This window comes from Lithobates pipiens, unplaced genomic scaffold (assembly GCF_037356315.1).
Source record: "Lithobates pipiens isolate NorthernLeopardFrog02 unplaced genomic scaffold, aLitPip1_a1.2 Scaffold_27, whole genome shotgun sequence".
NCBI classification, from domain to species: Eukaryota; Metazoa; Chordata; class Amphibia; order Anura; family Ranidae; genus Lithobates; species Lithobates pipiens.
The window spans coordinates 168,473,177-168,495,662 of NW_027507788.1; the positions used below are offsets into that span (position 1 = coordinate 168,473,177).

The window sequence follows — 22,486 nt, forward strand, 5'->3', positions numbered from 1 at the left end:
TTTAAAAAGTCTTAAGATATAAGAACACAAAATCCTCATAAACCTTGATGTATGTAGAAAATCAGCTGATTCCATCACTGGAACCACACTAAGAACACGATGAAGAAGGGGTGTTTACAGAAAGGTATAGGAGTGTGTCTATGGAAATGTTTGACCTTTCTTCCAGAAACATATTTGTGAGACCAGGCTCCTTGGGTGCTAAAAGTCACATGGGTGTAAAGGCAGGCATCCCAATACTGTTGACAATATAGTGTATGTGCTGTAAACTACTTCAGCAAAGGTCTCAGGTCCTGCCTTTTTTGCCTTTTTTGCAGACTTTGCATTCTCTTGCTGAAGCATCCAAGGCAGCTGCCTCTTCTGCCTACCCCTCGGTCCAGCGCTGCTTGGACCTGTGAATAGCCACTACAATTAACAAATAGGCAAAACCTGTAAAGCTAGTATAGTATAGTATAGAAAGTCGTGTGTGTATATTCACATCATTCTCTGCCTTCAAGGAGCTCACAATCTTAGGCTGATGTACACTAACAGGCAGCATGAACTGGCTGAATTACGGTGTCCCCTGTGTGTTCAACAGAAGCAGATCTTGCTGGTAAACCATCATTAGATCAGCACTTACGACCAACGGCTGCAGCACTGGTTAGTGTATCCTGAAGGGGGGGAGCCCCCACTGTCAGAATGCAATAACGTGGGGGGGGGGGGAATCCCTGAAACACATTGCTTATGAACATTCAAGAACTTTATGACCTACTGGTCAAATTTGAAAAAACTCCCAGAGCCCCCGCCAATTTCGACAGGAGACAGTTACCTACCAGTATGTATTTAGAGTTTGAGAGTAAACCCACGCAAGCACAGGGGGAACATGCAAACAGCAGACAGTGTCCTGGCTGGGATTGGAGTCGAAGACTACAGGAAGACATGATAAATACAAAATTCAGCAGTGATTGCAAGAGATCCCTGTCATGGCCAAGATGTAAGAAGTCAAGCACAAAGATGTCAAAGAAAATCATTGGGGGGGGGTTAATTCTTCAACCCCAAACTGGTATTGTTTTTGCAGCTGATATTGGAGTGGCCCTTTAATTAAAGCAATCCTGCAAAAGTGTGGGAGGATGTAGCCAGCAAAGTAATCCTGATAAGTGCAAGGTGCCAACTTAATCTTGCTCCAACAGGCCAGGGAAAGGGTTAAATCACTCAATGATCCTTTTTTTGTATTCATGCCTCTCCTCCTTCTCCTGTACAAGGAGGCGAGGAGGGAGGGACAAGAGTAACTAAAGATCAAAAATAAACCTCTCGGGGGGTGGAGGGAGCTGTGTGTGTATATATACTGGGATCTTTCCCAACCAGCTCTGGTGCTTCAACTATTTCTGGGAATAGAAGGAGAGCAAAGGGGGCTGAAAGATCCCACACAGACAATCACACACCTCTACTGCTGCTGCTGCTGCTCACGGGAAGAGAACCTGTCATCCATCACTTTCCTTCATTCCACCTTGGGACACATCTTTCTGGATGACACCTCCAAATGACCTCACCTGACGTTGCCGGTCACACTGTCACACTTCAGTTGCGTTGAATTGACTATTCTGCAAAAAAAAAGTTCCAGTAAATGATTAACACATGTGGAACTTTTAGAGGGAAACTGGCACATTTTCAGCTTGTGTAGAGTCCAGTTACATCATCATTTATTTATTGCATAATACCCAAGTAATGGCATTTTTTGTTTTGCAGTTAGCCGACTAAATAGGAGCTGCTACACACACCTGTTCACTTATTATACCATTTAGAAAAGTAGCACAATGGCTCCAAGACACCTCTGGGGCTCTTGGATGGTGCTTTGGTTAATGGGTACCCAAGCTTTCCCTAGGGGAGAGGTGACGGTGCCAGAATTATCTCCAGGTGTGGATGGGAAGGTGACACTAAGGCTAGTTGCTCTGGGTGGAGTGATGGAATTTCAGCTGTTCCCTGACCATGCTTTCCTGGCACCTGGGGTCCATATCACACACTTGGGCAGGGACGGTGCTGGTGAGGAGGACACTGCTGGACTGAGAAACTGTTTTTACTCCAGCCAGAAGCAACTGGCAGCTTTTAGCCTATGCAGAGGAGTTCGGGGGGTTTTCCATAATGGTGAAGACAGGTATGTGGTCCAGCCTCTACAGAGGCTGGAAGGGTGGGGGGCATTAGGTCAGCACATTGTATTCAAAGTGGGCAAGGCTGAGAATGTGGGCAGCAGGGCTGGAGAGAACAAAGAAGAAATGATCAGTCAAAGCAGGGAAGATAAAGACTATATCAGAGGACATAGGGAACAAACAGCAGGGATGTTAGGGAAGAAGAGGAAGACTAAAGATGTCAAATGGGGCAGACCTGGCTCTTCATCCACTGACTGGAGAAACTCCATACAAGAGGTGAAGAAACATTTGGTTCTTGACAGGAGCATCTCTGAAAGACCCATTAGCCATGCTGGCACCACTCCTCGAAACCGCCAGAGGAGGTTTGTGTCGTCTGAGCGTTTCGTGGAAATTCTTCTTGTGGCAGACACATCAATGGTCCAGTTCTACGGGGAAGACCTACAGGTAAAATGTAAAATTTGTTATGCCTCACTACTTTTATTTGAGTCCCCTGTTTGGATGCTTTCTGTAGCTTACAGATGCTGAAAATAGTTTCAGAGATTGTTAATGTGTGTTAAACATAACAGTGATCTTCTCTTATATGCTCCCTTTTAATCTGTTAAATATGGCATTAAAAGCATTTGGTTATATCTGTTCCATAATTGCAAAAAAAAAAAAAAAAAAAAAAAACAATAACACCCGTTGATCTTGCTATAAATATAGTGAACTTACTGTGCTCTCAGCTGCACTCTTATCAGATACATTGTTCCCAGCAATCACTGAGAACTAAAGAACCCCCCCCCCCCCCTCTTATTTTATGAAGTAGAGGAGAGAAGGAGGTGTTCTGTAGTACTGTCCTAGGGTGACAATGCTACTCCTCTATAGACAGAGTATGGTAATCAATAATTGTCACCCTGAGACAAGAAGGGGGAGATTTACTAAAATCGGTGCACACAGAATCTGGTGCAGCTGTGCATAGCAACCAATCGGCTTCCAGGTTTTATTGTCAAAACTGAAAAGTTGTTCCTGGGTTTCGATACACTGTAATAAAAATCTGGACTTGAGACTCATGGTAAGACGTCAGTCACATAGAAAAGGTCTGCAGCAGGGAACGGCACTGCCATATACAAACTCAGCATGTTGGATGAGCGCTCAGCTCTGCAGGTGCATGAAGGTTTATTAATCTATGGGGGGGGGGGGGGATTATATATTGTCCAGAGTGGGCAGATTCCTTATTTTATTTTTCTGTTGGTGATGAAATCCCAACCTCACTCATTTTTGGCAGCAGTTTTGCTTCCACTCCCACTCTGCAAATTGTATCCTAAAATGCAGCAGAAGTTTTGCAGACTTGAAAACTCGAACTCTCTAGCTTCTCAGTTTTGGGTAGGATGACCAAGAAGGCAGGGAAAATCTAAAACAGGGATACAGACAGCAGTAAAAAACTGACAGATGTTTTAGGCTTCCGTTACTCCGCTTATAAAAAACTTTTTTATTTCTGTCTGTGTTACTGTTCTAACCCCCCCCCCCCCATCCAAAACTTAAGAACAAAGTTTTGGCTAGACTTATGCCCCGTACACATGGTCGGATTTTCAGACAGAAAATGTTCGATGGGAGCCTTTTGTCAGAAATTCCGAGCGTGTGTAGGCTCCATCGGACAGTTTCCATTGGAATTTCCGTCACACAAAATTTGAGATCTGGTTCTCACATTTTCTGAAAACAAAATCCGTTTGCGCACATTCCGATTGTGTGTACACAATTCCGATGCACAAAGTGCTGCACATGCTCGGAATCAAGCAGAAGAGCAGCACTGGCTATTGAATTTCATTTTTCTTGGCTCGTCGTACGTGTTGTACGTCACCGCGTTCTTGACGTTCGGAATTTCTGACCACCTTTGTGTGACCGTCTGTATGCAAGACGAGTTTGACCCAACATCCGTCAGAAAACATGGGATTTTGTTGTCGGAAAGTCCGATCATGTGTATACAGCATAACACTTTAAGGAACCAGAGATAACTAGAGAAAAAACCTTGTTGGCTTCTTTGGGTTAATGAACATTTGTGGAGTGTTTGGTTTAAACATCTAAGCAGTGTACATTTCTGTAGACAACTGAAATTCTGAGAAAATTATTACCGGTAATCTCAGGGCTGAACACGACGGATGCAAGTCCCTTATCTGCAAGCAGAGAGTTCAAAGCAATGGAAAAAAAATAGGGATAATTTTAAATTTCAGAGGAAACAAAAGTGTTTATTCCACATAGCAACAATCCTCTGCTATTTTTTTGTAAAGTATGTTGAAAATATGACATCTGCATTCTAATTGGATGCTGCAAGCAACATTGGTGCTTTCCTACCTTCTATTATCTGATATCTGGAATAGGGATAAGACAGTCCAGGTGAATCAAGAGGTATGGGGGTAGCTGTGTACGGTGTGCTGCTGTCCAATGTAGGGAGGCTTTTCCCACATTGATCCCATTCCCAGAAACATGAATGACCAGTACTACCAAAATGACGCATTATGCTGATACATGAAATGTGGGTAGAAAAAAACGAAATACATAATTGGAAGGGTTGTCACCAGCAGCCAATTCGCTGTTCCTTTTTTTTTGTAAATTGAAACAAAAGTCTGATGGTTGCTATGGGCAACAACTCCATCGTTGAGCTCATCTTCCTTCCTCCAGGCTTCATGAGTCAGATCCATAGTGAGTAGCACATTACACTGGCAGGAGATCAACAGACACAACACGCACCCACTCACAAGAATCACAATTAGAATATAATTTATTTATTTATGGTACTTATATAGCGCAGTCAATTTTAGGCAGTGCTTTACATATACATTGTACATTGACATCAGTCCCTACCCTCAATGAGCTTACAACCTAAGGTCCCTCCCTAACACACATTCATACATATACTAGGGCCAATTTAGACAGGATCTAATTAACCTACCAGCATGTCTTTAGAGTGTGGGAGGAAACCAGAGTACCCGGAGGAAACCCATGCAGGCACAGGGAGAACATGCAAACTCCAGGTAGATGGTCGGGATTTGAACCAGTGCCCCTTTTTGCTGCTAGGTGAAAGTGCTAAACACTACACCACTACAATATAGAGTTTATCAGGGTAAGGACTAGGCTGGGGAGAATTTTTTACTCCCTGTGATTGTACTATTGACATAGACGTGCGCACAGGGTGTGCCGGTTATGGCCGGGCTCACCCTAATCAGCCCGTGCGGTGCTGATTACCCCTGCTTCCCATCTCCCCCTTGCAGTGCTAACAGATTCCCTCCTCTCCTCTCAGGAGTGGGGAAGGGGCTGGTAAATATATAATTAACCAGCCTTCCTTTTCTGAATGAACACAGTGAGTGATCTATACTGATCGCTCCTGTCTCCATTCTTAACTGAAGCATGGTACTATGTTTGCTGCAGACTACAGAGAAAGGGACTGGGGAATCTATGTACTTAGTTTCTTTCTCTGTCTCAAAAGTGAGACATTGGGGATCTGTTTAGACCCTTGATATTTCACCAAAGCCCCATAATTTCTGCTGGAGGAGGGGTACAGGGTAAGGTGAGAAACTGAAAATAGAGGACTGAAAAAAAAGCCCCATAATTTGGCTTGTACAAAATTAATAAACAATAGTATTGTAAAAAATTTAAAAATAATAAAAAAATTAAAAAAAAAACAACTAACACCGATCTTTGCTCTACTGACACTGTCCACTCCTCTGCTGATATACGCACATATGTGTTTGTGCTCTGGGGTGTACACATCCGTGACTATGGAGATATCTTGTGCCATTGTTCTTTACCATTCAGACATTGATCTGAGCGGGACCTGCAGTCAGTGACCCATGGTGAGCATTACGTAGCTACCTGTTCCCTATTGTAATTACAGCGTGTAGCAGAGAAAAGGTTCCTCTCTGGCACTAAAATATTGTGTGACCCAAAACCCCAAGAAGGCTGATACTAGACCATATGAAAAGGTGTATCATAATAAACGATGTCCTTTACAAATACTGTATACACTTTGCATTATACATCTTTAGCCCATTATGAAAGAGTCTCTTGTTTGTGTTTGACCAACACGCCAAAATTTCCCATATATATATATATATATATATATATATATATATATATATATATATATATATATATATATATACACTGCTTATTACATACAGTTTGTACTAATACTATACTATATAGTTTGCATACAGTTTGTTCTAATACTATACTATACTAACATGGACAATGCATGGTTGTGTTGTATTGATGTGAAGGTGGATGGCTGCTACTTATCACATTGTGCCTGAATCTCCACTGCCTTCACAGACTGAAACCTCTTGGATATAAAGCAATGCTGAGGATCAAATGCCTCCATCTGGAAATGTGTACCTTTTACTAGAACCAGAGGTTTCTCATCAGTAATATACAGTAGAAGGATGCAAGCTTTATATCTCCCACTCATTAACTCATACTGCAAAAATTTAAATTTTCTAATGCAGCCTTTCTCAAGTAGGGTTCCTCCACAGATTGCTAGGGGTTCCTTGAGCAATGAGCAATTTGTGCCTGCTAGATCAATAACGACTGACATTTAAGATCTTTTTAGCTATCTGTAAGGGTTTCATACTGAGTAAGTGACTTTCTTCCCACTGATCACCAGTGTATTGTGCCCTTGCCCTATCGGTCAGCAATTTAAGAGCATCATTCTTCCACTGATCGCCAATCTAAGGGGGGCCCTTCTCCACTGACCCCCAGAGTAGGAGAGGATTTCACTGACCACCTATGTAAGGGGCACTCTATTGACCAGCAATGTAAGCATTTCTCCACTTACAACCAATGGGAGCAAACACTACCATTTTCATTGTCTGCATTTTTTATCTGGTCATTATTATTATCTGTTTCTTTTCATTTTTATTAAGGAACATAATGTTGTTCTATAGCTCAGAACTATGTATAAGATATGCTAAGTACGCCACATTTATTATCTTTTTACTTATTCTTTTATCTACATCTTACTGTTAACGCTAATGTTTCCTGAGCTGTTGATATAAAAATTATAAGAAGCGGTTCCCTGAGACCTGAAAATTCGTTTAAGGGGTTCCTTGTGGTTAACATGGTTAAAAAAAAAAGGCTACCCTAAAGTCTAGCTTGTTTCATTCTAACTGTTGCCTGACCATCTGCAGCTTTGTGGCAATTGGCATCTGCCTGTGTTCTGGCTGCAGAGCAATCTATAGGGAAGGATTTCGGACACCTGTAACACATTGCGCAGCAGCCTGACAGTGGGGGAAACATTAGTTGCTTGTAACTCCCTCGGGCTTGCCAGGGCTTGTGCTGTTTTCATTTCTTGTGGTTAGAGCAGATAGTCTGTGGTTGATGATGCGTCTCAAATGGCAGTTAGGAAGGAAACAACACTTCCTTATTTTTACAGAAGGTTAATCCCTTACCATATGAGCAGTGTGGACGCAGCTATGTCATTTAAAGCACCTCATGCACACACCTATGTGCATGCTTGCCTCTGTCCTGCCTATTTTAATCAATATGAAAAAGATTGCAGCTATATACATCAAGTTTTATTTAATATTTAAATCCTATGAAAATCCAACCCGATGTTACTTTTTGCTTTATTGGCCACCCGCCCATTTTTATTCCACAATTCAAACAACTTTTTATTGAAATATCAAATGAAAAAAAAAATATTTATGAAAACCTATTCCATTAAGATTGTATCAGAAATTACAAAGGAAGGAAGGAAAAATCCTGGACGGCCACACACTGCTGAAGGCATCTTTATTGAAAGATTAAAATCCAAAAACAGTCATATTTTAGGCATAGAAGACAGGGAAGAACAGCTAACGCATTTCACATCACAAACAGATGCTTAGTCATAGCTGAATAAACAAAGTCTGATCTTATGCATATATGGAGCTAATGAAAAATAGACAGCCAATCAAATACAAAGCAATGTTGGAAGAAACCTCCACATAAAATCAGACCTTTTTAAAGCCCAAAATGAATTGCACCTGAAGGGGAGAAGCAAAGAGCTAATTAATACAATGAATTCACAATTCACAATGAATTCAAATAAATTAATAAAAAAAAAAAAAATATATATATATATATATATATATATATATACATACATACATATATATATATATATACACATATATATATATTTTTATAAAAGCTAAATGCAACTTCCCCACGTGGTGCAATCAAAGGCTAAAAAAAAACCCGGAAATAATAAAGAAAAATGTATAATAGACTATAATACAAATACAGGTACAGATGTAAAAAGTCACAGAACGACTATAAACAAAATCAAAGTAATCATCATAAGGACCTGCAAAATATTTGATATCAATCGTTATCGTTTGGAATATTATCTTATCTTATATGATTGTAAATGAAAATCATGACAGATTTGACTAATGATGATAACATTTAGCAGTCATAATGAATGGAAGGGTTGCGTAAGGGAAAGTCAAGCTTTGGAGATAAGACCTAGATGATGCTGGATGTTCTCTGGCCAGGAAATTAGGAAGTTTTTATTGGGCTTGCTGCAACTTCTAAAGAACATTATGAGAAGCTCACAGTGTGCAGTGAAATCAGAGTAAGCTATTTCAGTATTGGAGAGGAGCATGTACAATGGTACAAGACTGAAGGGAAGGCTGGAGTTCAGCTTTAAGGCTAAGCTTGTTAAAATGAATCAGAATAACACCTCTAGATATTTATTACCTCTGAAATGTCAGAAATGCACTCAGATTTGTAAAGGGACAGGTTCACTTTAATGTAACCAAGGACAGTGATTCCTGTCCCTTGTAGATCTGAAGCCTGTGAGGCTATATGTTGGCTAAGGCATGACCTTCTGATAGACTACTTGTCTCTTATTAGGGAGGGGGATCATTCTTGTTTCCCCAAATGTTAATGTTAAACAGACAGTACATTAAAGGGAGTTCCACCCAAAAATGGACCTTCTGCTTTAAGTGCAGGTGACCCCCCTGGCATGCCACATTTGGCATGCAATTTTTTTAGGGGAAGGGCAGGTACCCTGTTTTTACAGGCACCCAGCTCCCACTCCCTCCCCTGGCTCTGCGGCGTCGGAAGGAAGTTCACCTTTCCCCCCTCCCTCCCTGCAATCTTCTAGAAAATTTCACAGGTCCCAGAAGATTGCCCGGCCATTCACAGGGCGGCTCACGCATGGGCAATGCGCGTCCGGATGTGAAGACACAGCCGGGCGCCCAAAGTTAGAATGCCGGCGCCTCGGAAGGAAGGAGAGAGGAGCAGGGCTTTGTGCAACCACATTGCTGGACCCTGGGACAGGTAAGTGTCTGATTATTAAAAGTCAGCAGCTACACTTTTTGTAGCTGCTGACTTTTAAATGGGTGGAACTCCGCTTTAAGGATAGAAAATTATATGGATATGGATCATGGAAGAGAATTTCTATTTCCTTTCATTTGTTATTATTATTATTATAAATATTATTATAATATTAAAGCATATCTATGGTAAAAATAACATCTTATATTCATTTCCACATTGTAATACATTTTTTTCTAGCCTACTACTATTAGGATTTGTTCACACTTGACTAAATTTGTAACGCTTAACAAACTCTCCTATAGCGTTAGTATGGGGGTTAAACTGCCATTTTACAAGCGGTAATGACGACTTACAAATGCTCCTCAAATGCCCTATGAGCAGTTTTGAAGTGTTTGGTGAGCGTTAAACCACTCCACAAATGCTTATTCTATTACAGGAGATAAACAAATCTTAAAAAAGCATTTGCAATGCGTTACAAAAGACTTGAATGACTTCAAACACCTCCTGACTTGACATGAGGCTTCAATTTTGAAGGGACGCCATGCTAACGCTTCATGTTTTCATAGTGTGAACAGCACAATGTGCTGTCCATTGTATTATTTGCATAGGCATTTGAGGGGCGTTTCCCAAATGCCTGTTTTTAATGCCATTGTGATCTTAGCTTTCTGAATGATCTTGAAAATGGTAAACTTACTTTGTGAAGACCCCCACACATTTATATCCTTGAATTCCGTGACACGTATTCACTATGCCCTGTGAGTAAGCACCACTATGTGACACATTTTACAGATCCTGCCCTCTGAACCACAGCAGTGCTGAGAGACAGAGCCGGAATAGGAATCACATTTTGCAGGCAGCAAGGTACCATGGGACATGTAGTTCTTATATATGGAACGTAAACAGCAGAGCAGAAGCTGAAGAGCATGCAGTGATTCCAGGAAGTTGTGGAAAGATATGATCTGCAGACAGGCAGAACTCACAACAGAAAAGGAGATTTTTCATGCAAACTTATATTGGATAGTCAATAATAACTATTGTTTGTATTGCATTGCTGATGTTATACAATAAAAGTTAATGCTATGAACATAGATTTTCTTTAAGTACCAGACAAGATTGGTTGCTGTGGCAGCAATGTTATCTGTGTTCCTGTTATGAATCCAGTACTTGCTCCCTGCAGCTAGGGTTGCCACCTTTTCTTCAAATCAAACCCAAACACTTTAGCGGCACATAGCAATTTAGCATTTTTTTTATAGTATAAACTATACATATATCTTGCTATTAAATAACATTTCTAGTCACATGGCGTTAATAACAAGAGCCCCCCTTTGCAGCAGAGTTCCCTTTCACTGTAAGGGGGAACTCCACAGACTCTGATGTAAAGGAGAACTCTGGGGACTCTAAGGGATGCTCTGAGAACCCTGATTTAAGGGGTCGGGGGAACATTGAGCACTCTGATGTATGGAGAGGGCTCTGCTGTAAGAGGGAACACTGCGGCTTCTGGTGTAAAGAGGAAATCTGATGTAAGGGGTGCTCTGAGAACCCTGATTTACCTTAGTGTACTCACTAAGAAGCAAGAGGGATAAGGGGGGAAACTTCAGTCACAGACAGGGATGGATGGTGAGCTCACTCACCCCTTGGCAGTCAGCACCTCTCATTCAGATGTATTTGAGGCTGCTAGACTTCCAATTTCTGGCCCCCACGTTCCTTTTCTGAGACACAGGACTGGGGATTGGAGTGTGGGCAGACACAGAGGGGTAGGGGTGGGAGAAAGAGGTGCAGTTCGAGCCCTGTCTCCTCTCCCGTCTGTGTGGTTTTGGGGGGGGGGGGTGCACATTGTTAGTGCTGACTTTGGGCAGTGTGAAAGACAGTGTAACAGACACCTCTAGCTTAGCTAACTGCAGCCAGCAAACCTGCTGGGAAGCCATAGTCCAGTCTGAATAATGTGTCCGGGTTTCAGGCAGTCTGAAACCCGGACACATGATTCCAAACCCGAACTGTCCGGGTGAATCCCGGACAGGTGGCAACCCTACCTGCAGCACCGAGGGCATTGACAGCTCCTAGCATCTAGACACCTTGTGGAGTGACCCCACTAGCACACCAGTCTTGGAGAGATATATTCCCCTAAGCCAGTGATGGTGAACCTCGGCACCCCAGATGTTTTGGAACTACATTTCCCATGATGCTTATGCACTCTGGAGTGTAGTGGAGCATCATGGGAAATGTAGTTCCAAAACATCTGGGGTGCCAAGGTTTGCCATCACTGCCCTAAGCCTTATGAAAAAACACCAATATGATCTGTCTTTATTATGTAGTCCTAGAATTCTAATCTAAAATAGGTATGAAATCATGTCCCCAGTTGAACTGTATATTACTGTTTGGTATCCATCTTTGTTTCATACATCTGCTTTTTTTTTTTTTAATGTAGTCCAATGGCTTCCGATAATCTACAGACTTAAGCCTCATACACACGATTGGATTTTCCGACGGGAAATCTGTGATGACAGGCTGTTGGTGTAAAATCCAACCATTTTTACGCTCCATTGGACAATTGTTGTCGGATTTTCCGCAGACAAATGTTGGATGGCAGGCTATAAAATTTTCTGCAGACAAATGTCTGTTGTCAGATTTTCCAAGCGTGTGTATACAAGTCCCTCGGACAAAAGTCCAAAGTACAAACACGCATGCTCGGAAGCAAGGACAAGCTGGAAGCGGTCGGTCTTGTAAATTGGTGTCCCTTGTCAATTTGACATTGTATTTTTTAAAATGTAACTGCCTACTCCAGGGGGCTGGCCACCTGTAATGGACCACGCTGAAGTTAGAAGCCGATTGGCTACCATGCACACCTACACCAGATTCTGAGTTCTCCAGTTTTAGCAATTCTCCCCATGTGTCTCCCAGTGCACACCAGCAGTAGTGTGATCAGTGCAGCTCTCTGGTGTGAAAAAGCCCTTATATTTCTAGAGGTGGAAAACATTATAAAGCTAAAAGGAATGAATAGATTTCATGTAGGTGAATAAGGGATATCAACAGCTGGACACCTGGGAGATGTGTAGATAACAGTCATTACTAGTATTACATTGATGTACAATAGTAGAGGTTTTCAAGCTGTACGGGAGAGCTCCGCCACCAGTGCAGATTTTGCTGTGAAACTTTCCATCCCATTGCTGTGTCCTGTGTAATATAAATACAAGTAATGTGTAATTAACATCATAGCACTATGTGGCCTCTAAAAAAAAGATTTGTCATCGTAGATCACTCCACAAAATTGGCGTTCAAAAGTGTTCTTTAATCCCAGGACAAAGACTCCAGTGAACTGTTCCGACATCCTTTATGCCCTTCCAACCCCTACCTGGGCGACTATAGTTTCAGAGTCAGACCGTTCCCAGACAAAGTGCTCCGACCACCCCACAACGTCTCTTTCTTTCTACAAGACCCTCCCTCTCTCTTCCTATTACAGCTCTGTGGGAATTTCTATAGAAAAGCCAGCGGGTGGCAAGATGGGTCACAGCTTCCTGTTAGTTAACTCTCATAGTGCTGTGTTGGATTTAGGATAATAATTACTTTAATATAGCTGAAAGGGGTCACTTACCTGCAGGGGAGGACTGGACAGGGGGTTTGGAGAGCATTTGCAGTATAATTAATATGTCAAACACTGGGAACTTTTTTGGGGGAGTACTATCAATAATGAAAGCCTTATTACAACTAATACCTAAATTAGAGATATACTTCCCACCTTAAACTATAAAATGAATACAGTATACAGTATGTTTGGATGGTGGCCCTGATCAAATTTCTTTGTGAGTCTGAGACTTTCTTCTTACTCTGCGGAATACCGAAAGCTGAAAATTAAGTCAGTGGTGGAAGAGTGCAAAACTTTAAAATGTGTTGCCATCAGTAGTTGTGTGCCTGTTCACACCTCCATGTTTTGTGGCAATTTTGGTCCCCAAAGCAGGAAAAAATTGCTGCTGTTTTATACTTTCTAAGTCATGCTCAAGGTCATTATGCGGATCCATTCAGTTGCGTTCAAAATGAATGGCACTGAAACACACTGCACTGTGCTTGGTGCACAAATATGTTTGCAGTAATCCAAGCTTTTTACCACACATTACCACATTAATGCTGTGGTGTAAACAAGCCCTAAAGGAAAGGGAATGATTAAGAACATTTGTGATGATGGCATGGTGTTTTATTTAGCAGTCCATATTATTTTCCAGAGCAGCAGTCAATGTTTGTTTTTAGTATTTCATCGTTAACAATTCATCCATTACATACAATAATCTTTTTTTATCATGTATACTGTATGTAAAAAGGTGTGTTACAATAAAATATGGTCTTTAAGATAACCCCCACCTTTCACGATGGTAGCCAGTTCCCAGTCTGCCCCTGCGCACACAATGTGCCACATCATGGTCCATTACAGGTGGCCAGCCCAGACATTTCCATTAATGTGGAAAATTAAAACAGTTTTGATAACAGAAGTAAAATCTGATTACAGGAACTTGGTAAGGAGTGTCGTGCTTTTCCATTGAGGTCATTATTCAGAGGATGGCTGGCAATCATTCAGAGTCCAGCTATTCCGGGAGAGATTACACCAATTATCGCGCTGTGAGCGTAATAGCCCGGCCATAGCGATAAGACAAGGACAAAACACAGCATTTTCACACATATGTCAGACAGAATCTCATCATTCTGCAACTAGGTGGGACATGAGAAGACTAGAATTATAATTCTTTGATGCACCATACAGACATTCACTTGTCTTTCTTTCATATATTGGATCACATTAACACTGACTTTTCCAATTACTGATTTACCCGAGGGCAGTTCAGAACTCCACCCATGGGCATTAGTCCGGCCGTACATATGACACTGACTCATTCTGAAGTACTGCGGAAGACGCACCCTGATTGAAGGATAACTTTGTAAGAGGAATGTGCAGGTTGGACCAATTATACGTTTTCCATTGTTTCATGTGGTCCTTGAAAGTGTCAGCCTTTTGGTGGATGCAGAAGTGCTAAATTCACCCTTTGTCCCCCCCCCCCACATTTATTTATTTTTAATCTTAATAGTTATCTTTTTTTGCAGGGAGCTTTAGTCCAGTTTCATGACATCATGGGTCCTCTAGTGGGCAGTCCTGAATGATGAAAACACATTATGTGGTGCTATTCCCTGCAGCATTCCCCTATAAGCTTAGGGCAGCTTGATGACATACCTCCAGAGGATCGTTTCTTGATGCCCTGCACTTACAGGAATTGGGTTGAATGGATGGGTGTCATTCACCCCGATAGAAAATTGGTGTTGGATCCCAGAGCCATAGTAAGCCAGCAGGCTCAAAAGGGCATAAATAGATTTCAAATAAAATGCAGTAGATGAAATAAAACCACCTGAAAGACCCTCATCTTTTGGAAACTCTAGCAGTGACATCTCTGTACTTGCATTCAACGGTCTCCACACCTCCTTTGGTCATTACCAAGCATCCCACACTCACTGATACATCTTATTACTATACAGAGGGTAACAGGAGGAGTGAGAACACCACATGGGAGTCAAGGAACACAATGAGGAATTACGGCAGGTAGATATCTGTGCTGGAGTTCTCAAAGGCATAAAACGCCACAGGGTGACTCAGCAAGTTCCACCCTTTTGGGAAGACTAAACTTTTAAAGGGTTGCAAAATATAACAGTCTACAATCTGAAGTAAAACACAAACAACCTACGAAGTATAGGAAAGAATGAAATAGTTTGGATGTAGGTCAACAATTTTGGCCATCTCATTTGCTTTTGTCTAGACATCTGATTGGAACAAAGTGTGATTATTTCACTGTAATTCTGAGTCATTTTAAGAAACCATGACAACCAGTAAAAATACACTGAGCATAACAGTTACTGTTAATATCTTGAGATGTTTTTGCTCTAACACATTTACTAACGTGTGTACCACAGCTGTGGCCATGATTAGTTAGCTTACTATCTGCATTTTATATAATTTGCAGCAATAAAGGGATACACCCAGAGCACAGGTCATCAATGATAAATGGAATAATATTTTTATCCCTGGGTAAACTTTCTGCAGTAATATTGTTCCTGCGTGTGATGGCTCGGAAAGCATCACTTTTGAAGAACAAATCTTAGAAATGAATCACAGTCCTACTATTCCTTATAACTGTCATAAATTAGCTCAGCGTGTGCAGAGCAATTCCAGATACACCCAGCCTGGGTCCAATAATATATATTTTCAGCTTATATATTTTATATATAATATATTATAATGTAATATATAATATTTCATATAATATATATATATATATATATATATATTTCAGCTAGCTTTATTTTTTATTTTTAAAGTTAGTCAAACATACTTATATCTAAAATATGTTAAAAAAAATCATTGGTACCGGGGGGAAAGTTCACCTGCAGCATCTTACAAACCCCATTCCAGCAGTTCTAATGAATGTCAGGAAAATACCTCGGCATTTATATATATGTATATTTGCATCAAAACTAAAGAAGTTGCTTAGATAATTTGAGAAATATCCAGCTGAATGTGACTAACTACAACCAGATATACCTGGATAAATAAGAACTTTCATGCCGCATACACATGATCGAAATTCTCGTCGGAAAAAGCTCTGATGGTTTTCCCGATGGAATTTCCGCTCAAGCTGTCTTGCCTACACAGGGTCACACCAAATTACGATTGTTTAGAACACGGTGACGTACAACACGTAAGACGGGACTAGACAAAGGAAGTTCAATAGCCAGTAGCCAATAGCTTCCGTCTCGTAGTTGAATCTGAGCATGCGTGATTTTTAGGCGTGTCGGAATTGCATACACACGATCGGAATTTCCGATAGAAAGTTTTTCCGTCGGGAAAATTGAGAACATGCTATCAATTTTTGGCTGGTGGAAATTCGGACAGTTAAATTCCGATGGAGCATACACACTGTCGCATTTTCCTATGAATAGCTCTCATCTGTCTTTTTCTGGCCGGAATTCTGATCGTGTGTACGTGGCATCACAGACAGTCCTGCAGAACTCTTGCATGACATTCATAGAGAGTGATGTTCATTATTTTGGACACCACATGAAGAAAGCTGAAAATATAGTACGGTAACTTGATTTTACTAAATATAAGCGGCATCTCTGATAAAAAAGAGACCTGAGGCAATCCTGCTATTACATCTCTGTAAGATATGGGTGATTCTTTGCAAAAAAGGTCTGACCTCATCAGTTTCATACATAGGGTGTTACACCGTTATATGGGCCTCCCTCAAAATCATTGAGGGGTTTCCAGTGAAGGGTACTGCCGCGGCATACAAAGACATTTTCACTTCCAACCTTGTGGTAATGGTTTTGGGAACTCCCATTACTGTTCCAGTATGACCGCCCCCTCTGCACAAAGCCACCTCCATAATTACATGGTTTTGCTGGTTTGGTGAGGAAGAGCTAAAGTGGTATGCATAGAACCCTGACCTCAAACAAAAAAACACCTTTGAAATCAGTGCCTAATAATGAGCGAATATTAATATCAGGCCTCACAAATACTCTTTTGGCTAAATTGGCAGCGTTTTTTACGTACATAAATCAACATTTTGTGGAACTACTTCCTTTAAAAGTGAAGGTAGTTATAGCTACAAAGGTGGGTTACCTCCAAATAGTTTGTGAATGGAAGCCCGATAAACTCATATAGGTGTGATGGTCAGGTGTTCACAAGTGCATGAACCAAAAATAACATCCAATCAGAATCTCTCTTTCATTTTCTCCTTTTAAAAGGAGAGAATCTTCTGGCCAACAAGGAGTTCCTTAAAGCTCACTGTATATGAATGTTTATTATTAGATAAACATAACTGTGTTTCCCATGTCTGACTTATGAAATGAGGGTTCTTTGGCTAAAATAATACTAAGCATCACATGGTGAAGGCTGAGCTGTTTTATTTTATGTATAGATGTCATCTATCTGCACTGTACTTGCATCTGTAAATGACAATGATAAACCAAACTGCAATAAATGAATGTTCCTTTCTAGCTCCATCTCCTGACATTGATGTCTGTGGCCTCTCGCATCTACAAGCACCCCAGCCTGAGGAACTCTGTGAACTTAGTTGTAGTAAACGTTCTGGTAGTGGATGGAGATTCGGGTCCAGAAGTGTCTGACAATGGTGGTCTGACATTACGGAATTTCTGCAGGTGGCAGCAGAAGTATAATCCATCGAGTGATCGCCATCCAGAGCACTACGATACCGCCATTCTCATTACGCGGCAGGTATGTGACCCTTAGCAATGACACTTCCTAAATATTGAGCTTCCAATATACAACACGTCAGGCTCAGAATATCACTTACATCTATTCCCAAACTGACTGCTGTAGTCTAGCCACAGACTCAGGAATATGATACGCTGTACAGGAAAACCTCACAGGCAAAGCATTTCACTTCTAGCCTGCACTGCTAATCTGGGATTCCACACAGATTATTATTTTATTCATTATTATTGTTTAGCTAGAGAGATGTATCTATGTTAGACTCAAGTAAAATATTCTGCCTGTTTTGTGCACACTATCAGCTTGCTATATTCACCTGATTCACCTAGAGTCCATTCACACAGGGGCAACACGACTTCCAGCGTGACTTTGGGAGGCAACTTGGACACGACTTGAGTATGAATCACAGCGCGACTTGGGGCAACCAAGGCAACTTGAAGTTGCCTCCAGGACAGGGGACTTTGCCAGTGGCCAATCACATAATAATCAGATCTATGGGAGGGAGGGGTTTGCCTAGAAAACTATTTTTAATTCCTGGAAAGTTGCTTCAGTTAAGACAGGGGATCCGACTTGGAGACAACTTCCATTGAAATCAATGGGTACAAGTCGCCTATTAGTCAGATTGAAGTAGTAGAGGAACCTTTTCTGAAGTCGGAGCGAGTTCAGTAGTGTGCATTAAGACGGCTCTCATTCACTTACATTGAATTTATCATGTCGCACGACTTGAGGCGACTAGGGGCAGCTTCAAGTCGGATCCAAAGTCGCCCCTGTGTAAATTTTTGTCTTGGCAAAGTTAACCTATGTTTAAAGTGTAACTACACCCTTGCTGCAGTCACCCACATAATGTAGGGCCTCTAGCCCTTCTCCCCCGCTAGTCTTATTCCTGTTACAATCTGATTGTACAACCTCCATTGGAGCGACCAATAAACCAATACCAGTACAGCCTCGTACACACGATGAGAATATAGGAGGAATGATAGTCCATTTTTTATTTTTTATTTTTTTGCATGCTAGTCTAATATTGAAAATTAAGAGGTTACTAAAGTTACGAAAAATCTCATATGACAGAGTACAACTTCGGAAGTGATGTAATGTCTTATATTGTATTGTAATGTATTCTTTTATTTCCAAGCATGCGTGCTCTTGGTCTTCTGATTTTTTTGGATGAATACTGTACTGATTAAATGAAAATCGTTAGTTCTGGTATTGCACGAGAAAAATGTACGTGTTTGTCCCTTTGGATAATTTTGCATGAACTGTCGTCATTGGCTCTCGTAATATCGATCAGATTATTGTACAGTTGCTTCAAAATCTGTATTTTGTGTCAGATTTTTTGATTGTGTGTATTAGGCATGATGGTCTGTCTGATTTGGATATAAATTGACTTGTCTGCGCCCCTGCAAATGCTCTATACTCTCATTTATTGCTATGAATAGTTAGACCAGGATACCCCTCTTAATTACAATGTGTTTACACTGAAGGTAGGTCAGCAAACAGCCCAGATGGACCCGTAATAAACAGTGTAAAGGATACCAAAGTGAGACAAATCCTGCACGCTTCAATAATATACATTTTCCAAGAAAATATTTAAAAAGCTGCTGGGCACAGACTGTGTGTACCCCCTATTATAGTATGGGGTCCTCAGTGCTTGTGAAATACAGAAATAACAAGTGCCACTCTCTAAATATAAATCACAATACACTCAAGTGCAAAAATTAATGAAAATAATGTGTGCTAAACAATTACTTTCATCTAGTGTAAAGGCCCTTGTTAAATTGTTGGTCACTGTAGTGACCACTCACACTGTCATTCATTGGCAGGAAGAGTTCCCTCTGTACAATGGTTATTATTGGCAGGGAGTAAACCCCTTAACTGACAGAAGATTAGCAGTTTCAGTGGTTATTTACATCAAAGGTGACAGGAGTAATGTCTGTTCCTGGGTGTGTCAAGCAAAGAGACCCAGGGCACATGTCCCAGTTGCCTGGACCTAACATTGCCCACATGGTGACCACGTTTTTTAGACTTCTTAGGATTCAAGACCCCTGAGGAATCTTGAGTACATTTTTTTCTCATAGATTGCAAGTACTTTTTTTTTTTACTTTTTTTATCCCATTATTAATATACTGAGTTATATTTACTGTGAATTTAATTTAATGAGATTTTACTGTAAAGATCACTGTTCAATTTTTTGTCAGGACTTTTGTGGACATGAGAGCTGTGACACGCTGGGAGTAGCTGACATCGGGACGGTGTGTGACCCCAGCAAGAGTTGTTCTGTGATTGAAGATGACGGACTACAGGCGGCCTACACCCTGGCCCATGAACTTGGTAAATGTCCTTTTCTACCATTCAATCACTGGTCTCACCTGGAAGATTAGCTATCAGGTCTAATGAGACTCAACAGATTTTTCATTTCAACACTTTCCTAAAATTGTAGCTTTTGTTACGACTTTGGGGCTTATCTTTCTCTAAAATGCAGTGTGAAGCATGTGAACCAGTAATATTTCTGGTATTTGCTAATAAGGTAAAAAAATAGCTGAGGCTCAGGTGTCTTCTGTAACAAATACTTGGGGCCTTGGAGATAAAATCTGCAGTTGCCAGCATAAAATAATGAAGAAGCCCCTTCTTTGCTATTGAAAGAAAGTAAATAAAACTAGAGAAAACCCACACATGCAAACTCCATGCAGAAAGTGTCCCAGGGTGGGCAGCAAACCCCTGGATGCTGAAGACTAGAGCATTGCACATTATTTGGTTAGCACAATCCAATGTTGTACAACGGAGACAGCACTACCAAATTACAATATACCAGGTGCTTTAAATCAGAGTCAATGGCATGGTATTTTGGACAGCTATTTTATCTAATGCCGAGTACACATAACCGTTTTTTATGTCAGAATAAACTCTGACGGTTTTTTTCCGACGGAGTTCTGATGGAGTTCCACTGAAACGGACTTGCCTACACACGATCACACCAAAGTCCGATCGTTTAGAACGTGGTGACGTACAACACATATGACGGGACTAGAAAAAGGAAGTTCAATAGCCAGTAGCCAATAGCTGCCCTTGCGTTGTTTTTGGTCTGTCGGAACAGCATACAGACGAATGGTTTTCCCGATAGAAATTGATTCCGTCGGAAAGATTTAAAACATGTTCTATTTCTAGGTCCGTCAGAATTTTTGAAAAAAAAAAAAAAGTCAGCTGAAGCCCACACACGATTGGAATATCTGATGAAATGATTATGTCTGACTTCCGGAAAGTCCGTCCGTATGTACACGGGATAAGAGAAAATCCCAAAACATGGACTGTTGGGGGTATTTGAGGACAGGGCTGAGAACCACTGTCCTCCACTATCCAAAAGTGAGAAAAAGTTTTGACTTCAGATACACTTTAAATATTTTTTATATGTCATTCAACCACATTAAAAACCTATTAAAATACATGTCATTACATTTGTTGCCAGATACCATACAGCTAAATGTCTTTACCATTCTGGATAAAATCTACAATTCTTGTAAAAATGTAAAAAGTATGCCTGGAATTTATACAAGACACATTGCCGACATGATATGACCGAGCTCTACCAAGTGTTTCTGCAGGAAAGGAACTGTTCTGCTCCTTTCTGTAATTCAGTAAAAGCACACTATTTAACCCTGTTCTGCTAGCCATACACTCACGGTAAATGTGAAAGCTAGGAGGTGGACCGCCTTTGCTTTGTGCTATAAACACGCTGGATATTGAGAAAAAAGAAATCTATCTGCACTACAGGATAAATGCTGCAAAGATTTATTAGGTGATCTGATGCAAAGCAGACCACCTGATCAATACCCTTTAATGCATTTCACCCATAATTAACTTATTCATAGAGTTGAGGTGATCTGCCTTGCATGGGATTGCTTTAAGATACTGGTGACTTTTATCCCGTAGCATGACTACTTATCTTTTACTTCCTTTTTTTTTGGAGAATAAACCACTTGCTGAGTTGGCACCCATGGATGCAAAGGTGCAAGCATGATATCTGTAGCAGAACATCTTTTTTTATATTATGGGGGCACACTCAATCGCTCAGCAGCTCCTAATCACATAGCAATGATCAGATGTTGTTATAATCACTGTGCCAATCATTACAGTGATAGCATCACTATAACTGATTACCTAGGCAAGCTGATATGTTGTAGTTCTGGGTCCCTTCTCAGTGCTCCCCAAGTTTGGTGTCCCTGTCACTTATGGTTTGGGAGCAGTGCCATGTCAAGCTGACTAGAATTGCCATAGACGCCAATGAGCACTGAAATCTGAAAATTGGTCTGGCCAGGAAGGGGGTGAAAGTAGCCTGTATTAAAGTGGTTAAGGGAAACCCTATGACAGAATTAAGAAAAGCCATACTAGGCCCTTTGCGTCTGGTATAGATTTTAAGGGTAACTCCACGACAAAATGTAAAACCCCCCAAAAAAAGGCATGGAGTCCCCCCCCAAAATCCTTACCAGGCCCTTTGGGTCTGGTATCGATTTTAATGTGAACTCCAGGGCAAATTTTTTTTTTTAAATGGCATGGGGTCCCCCCCAAAATCCATACCAAGCCCTTATCCGAGCACACAGCCAGGCAGGCCAGGAATAGTGGGTGAACGAGCACCCCCCCCTCCTGAACCATACCAGGCCGCTTGCCCTCAACATGTTGTTGGGGACAGGGGCTTCTTCCCAACAACCCTGAGCTTATTGCAACATGGAATCCCTTTTTAACAAGGGGGCCCCAAGATCCCGCCCCCCCCTATGTGAATGTAGGATGTACCCGATACCCATTCACCAAACAA

General features: G+C 41.1%; 1 protein-coding gene across 1 annotated transcript in view; it reads left to right on the forward strand.

The window, feature by feature from the left end:
• Window positions 1-1,306: 1,306 nt before the first annotated feature.
• The window catches only part of ADAMTS8 (ADAM metallopeptidase with thrombospondin type 1 motif 8), a 58,487-nt gene continuing 37,307 nt past the window's right edge, over window positions 1,307-22,486 (forward strand). The window contains exons 1-3 of the mRNA XM_077457872.1: window positions 1,307-2,564; window positions 17,449-17,685; window positions 19,878-20,010. Coding sequence (XP_077313998.1) covers window positions 1,791-2,564; window positions 17,449-17,685; window positions 19,878-20,010 — 1,144 coding nt within the window. The 5' untranslated portion in view covers window positions 1,307-1,790. The remainder of the gene's footprint in view (window positions 2,565-17,448; window positions 17,686-19,877; window positions 20,011-22,486) is intronic.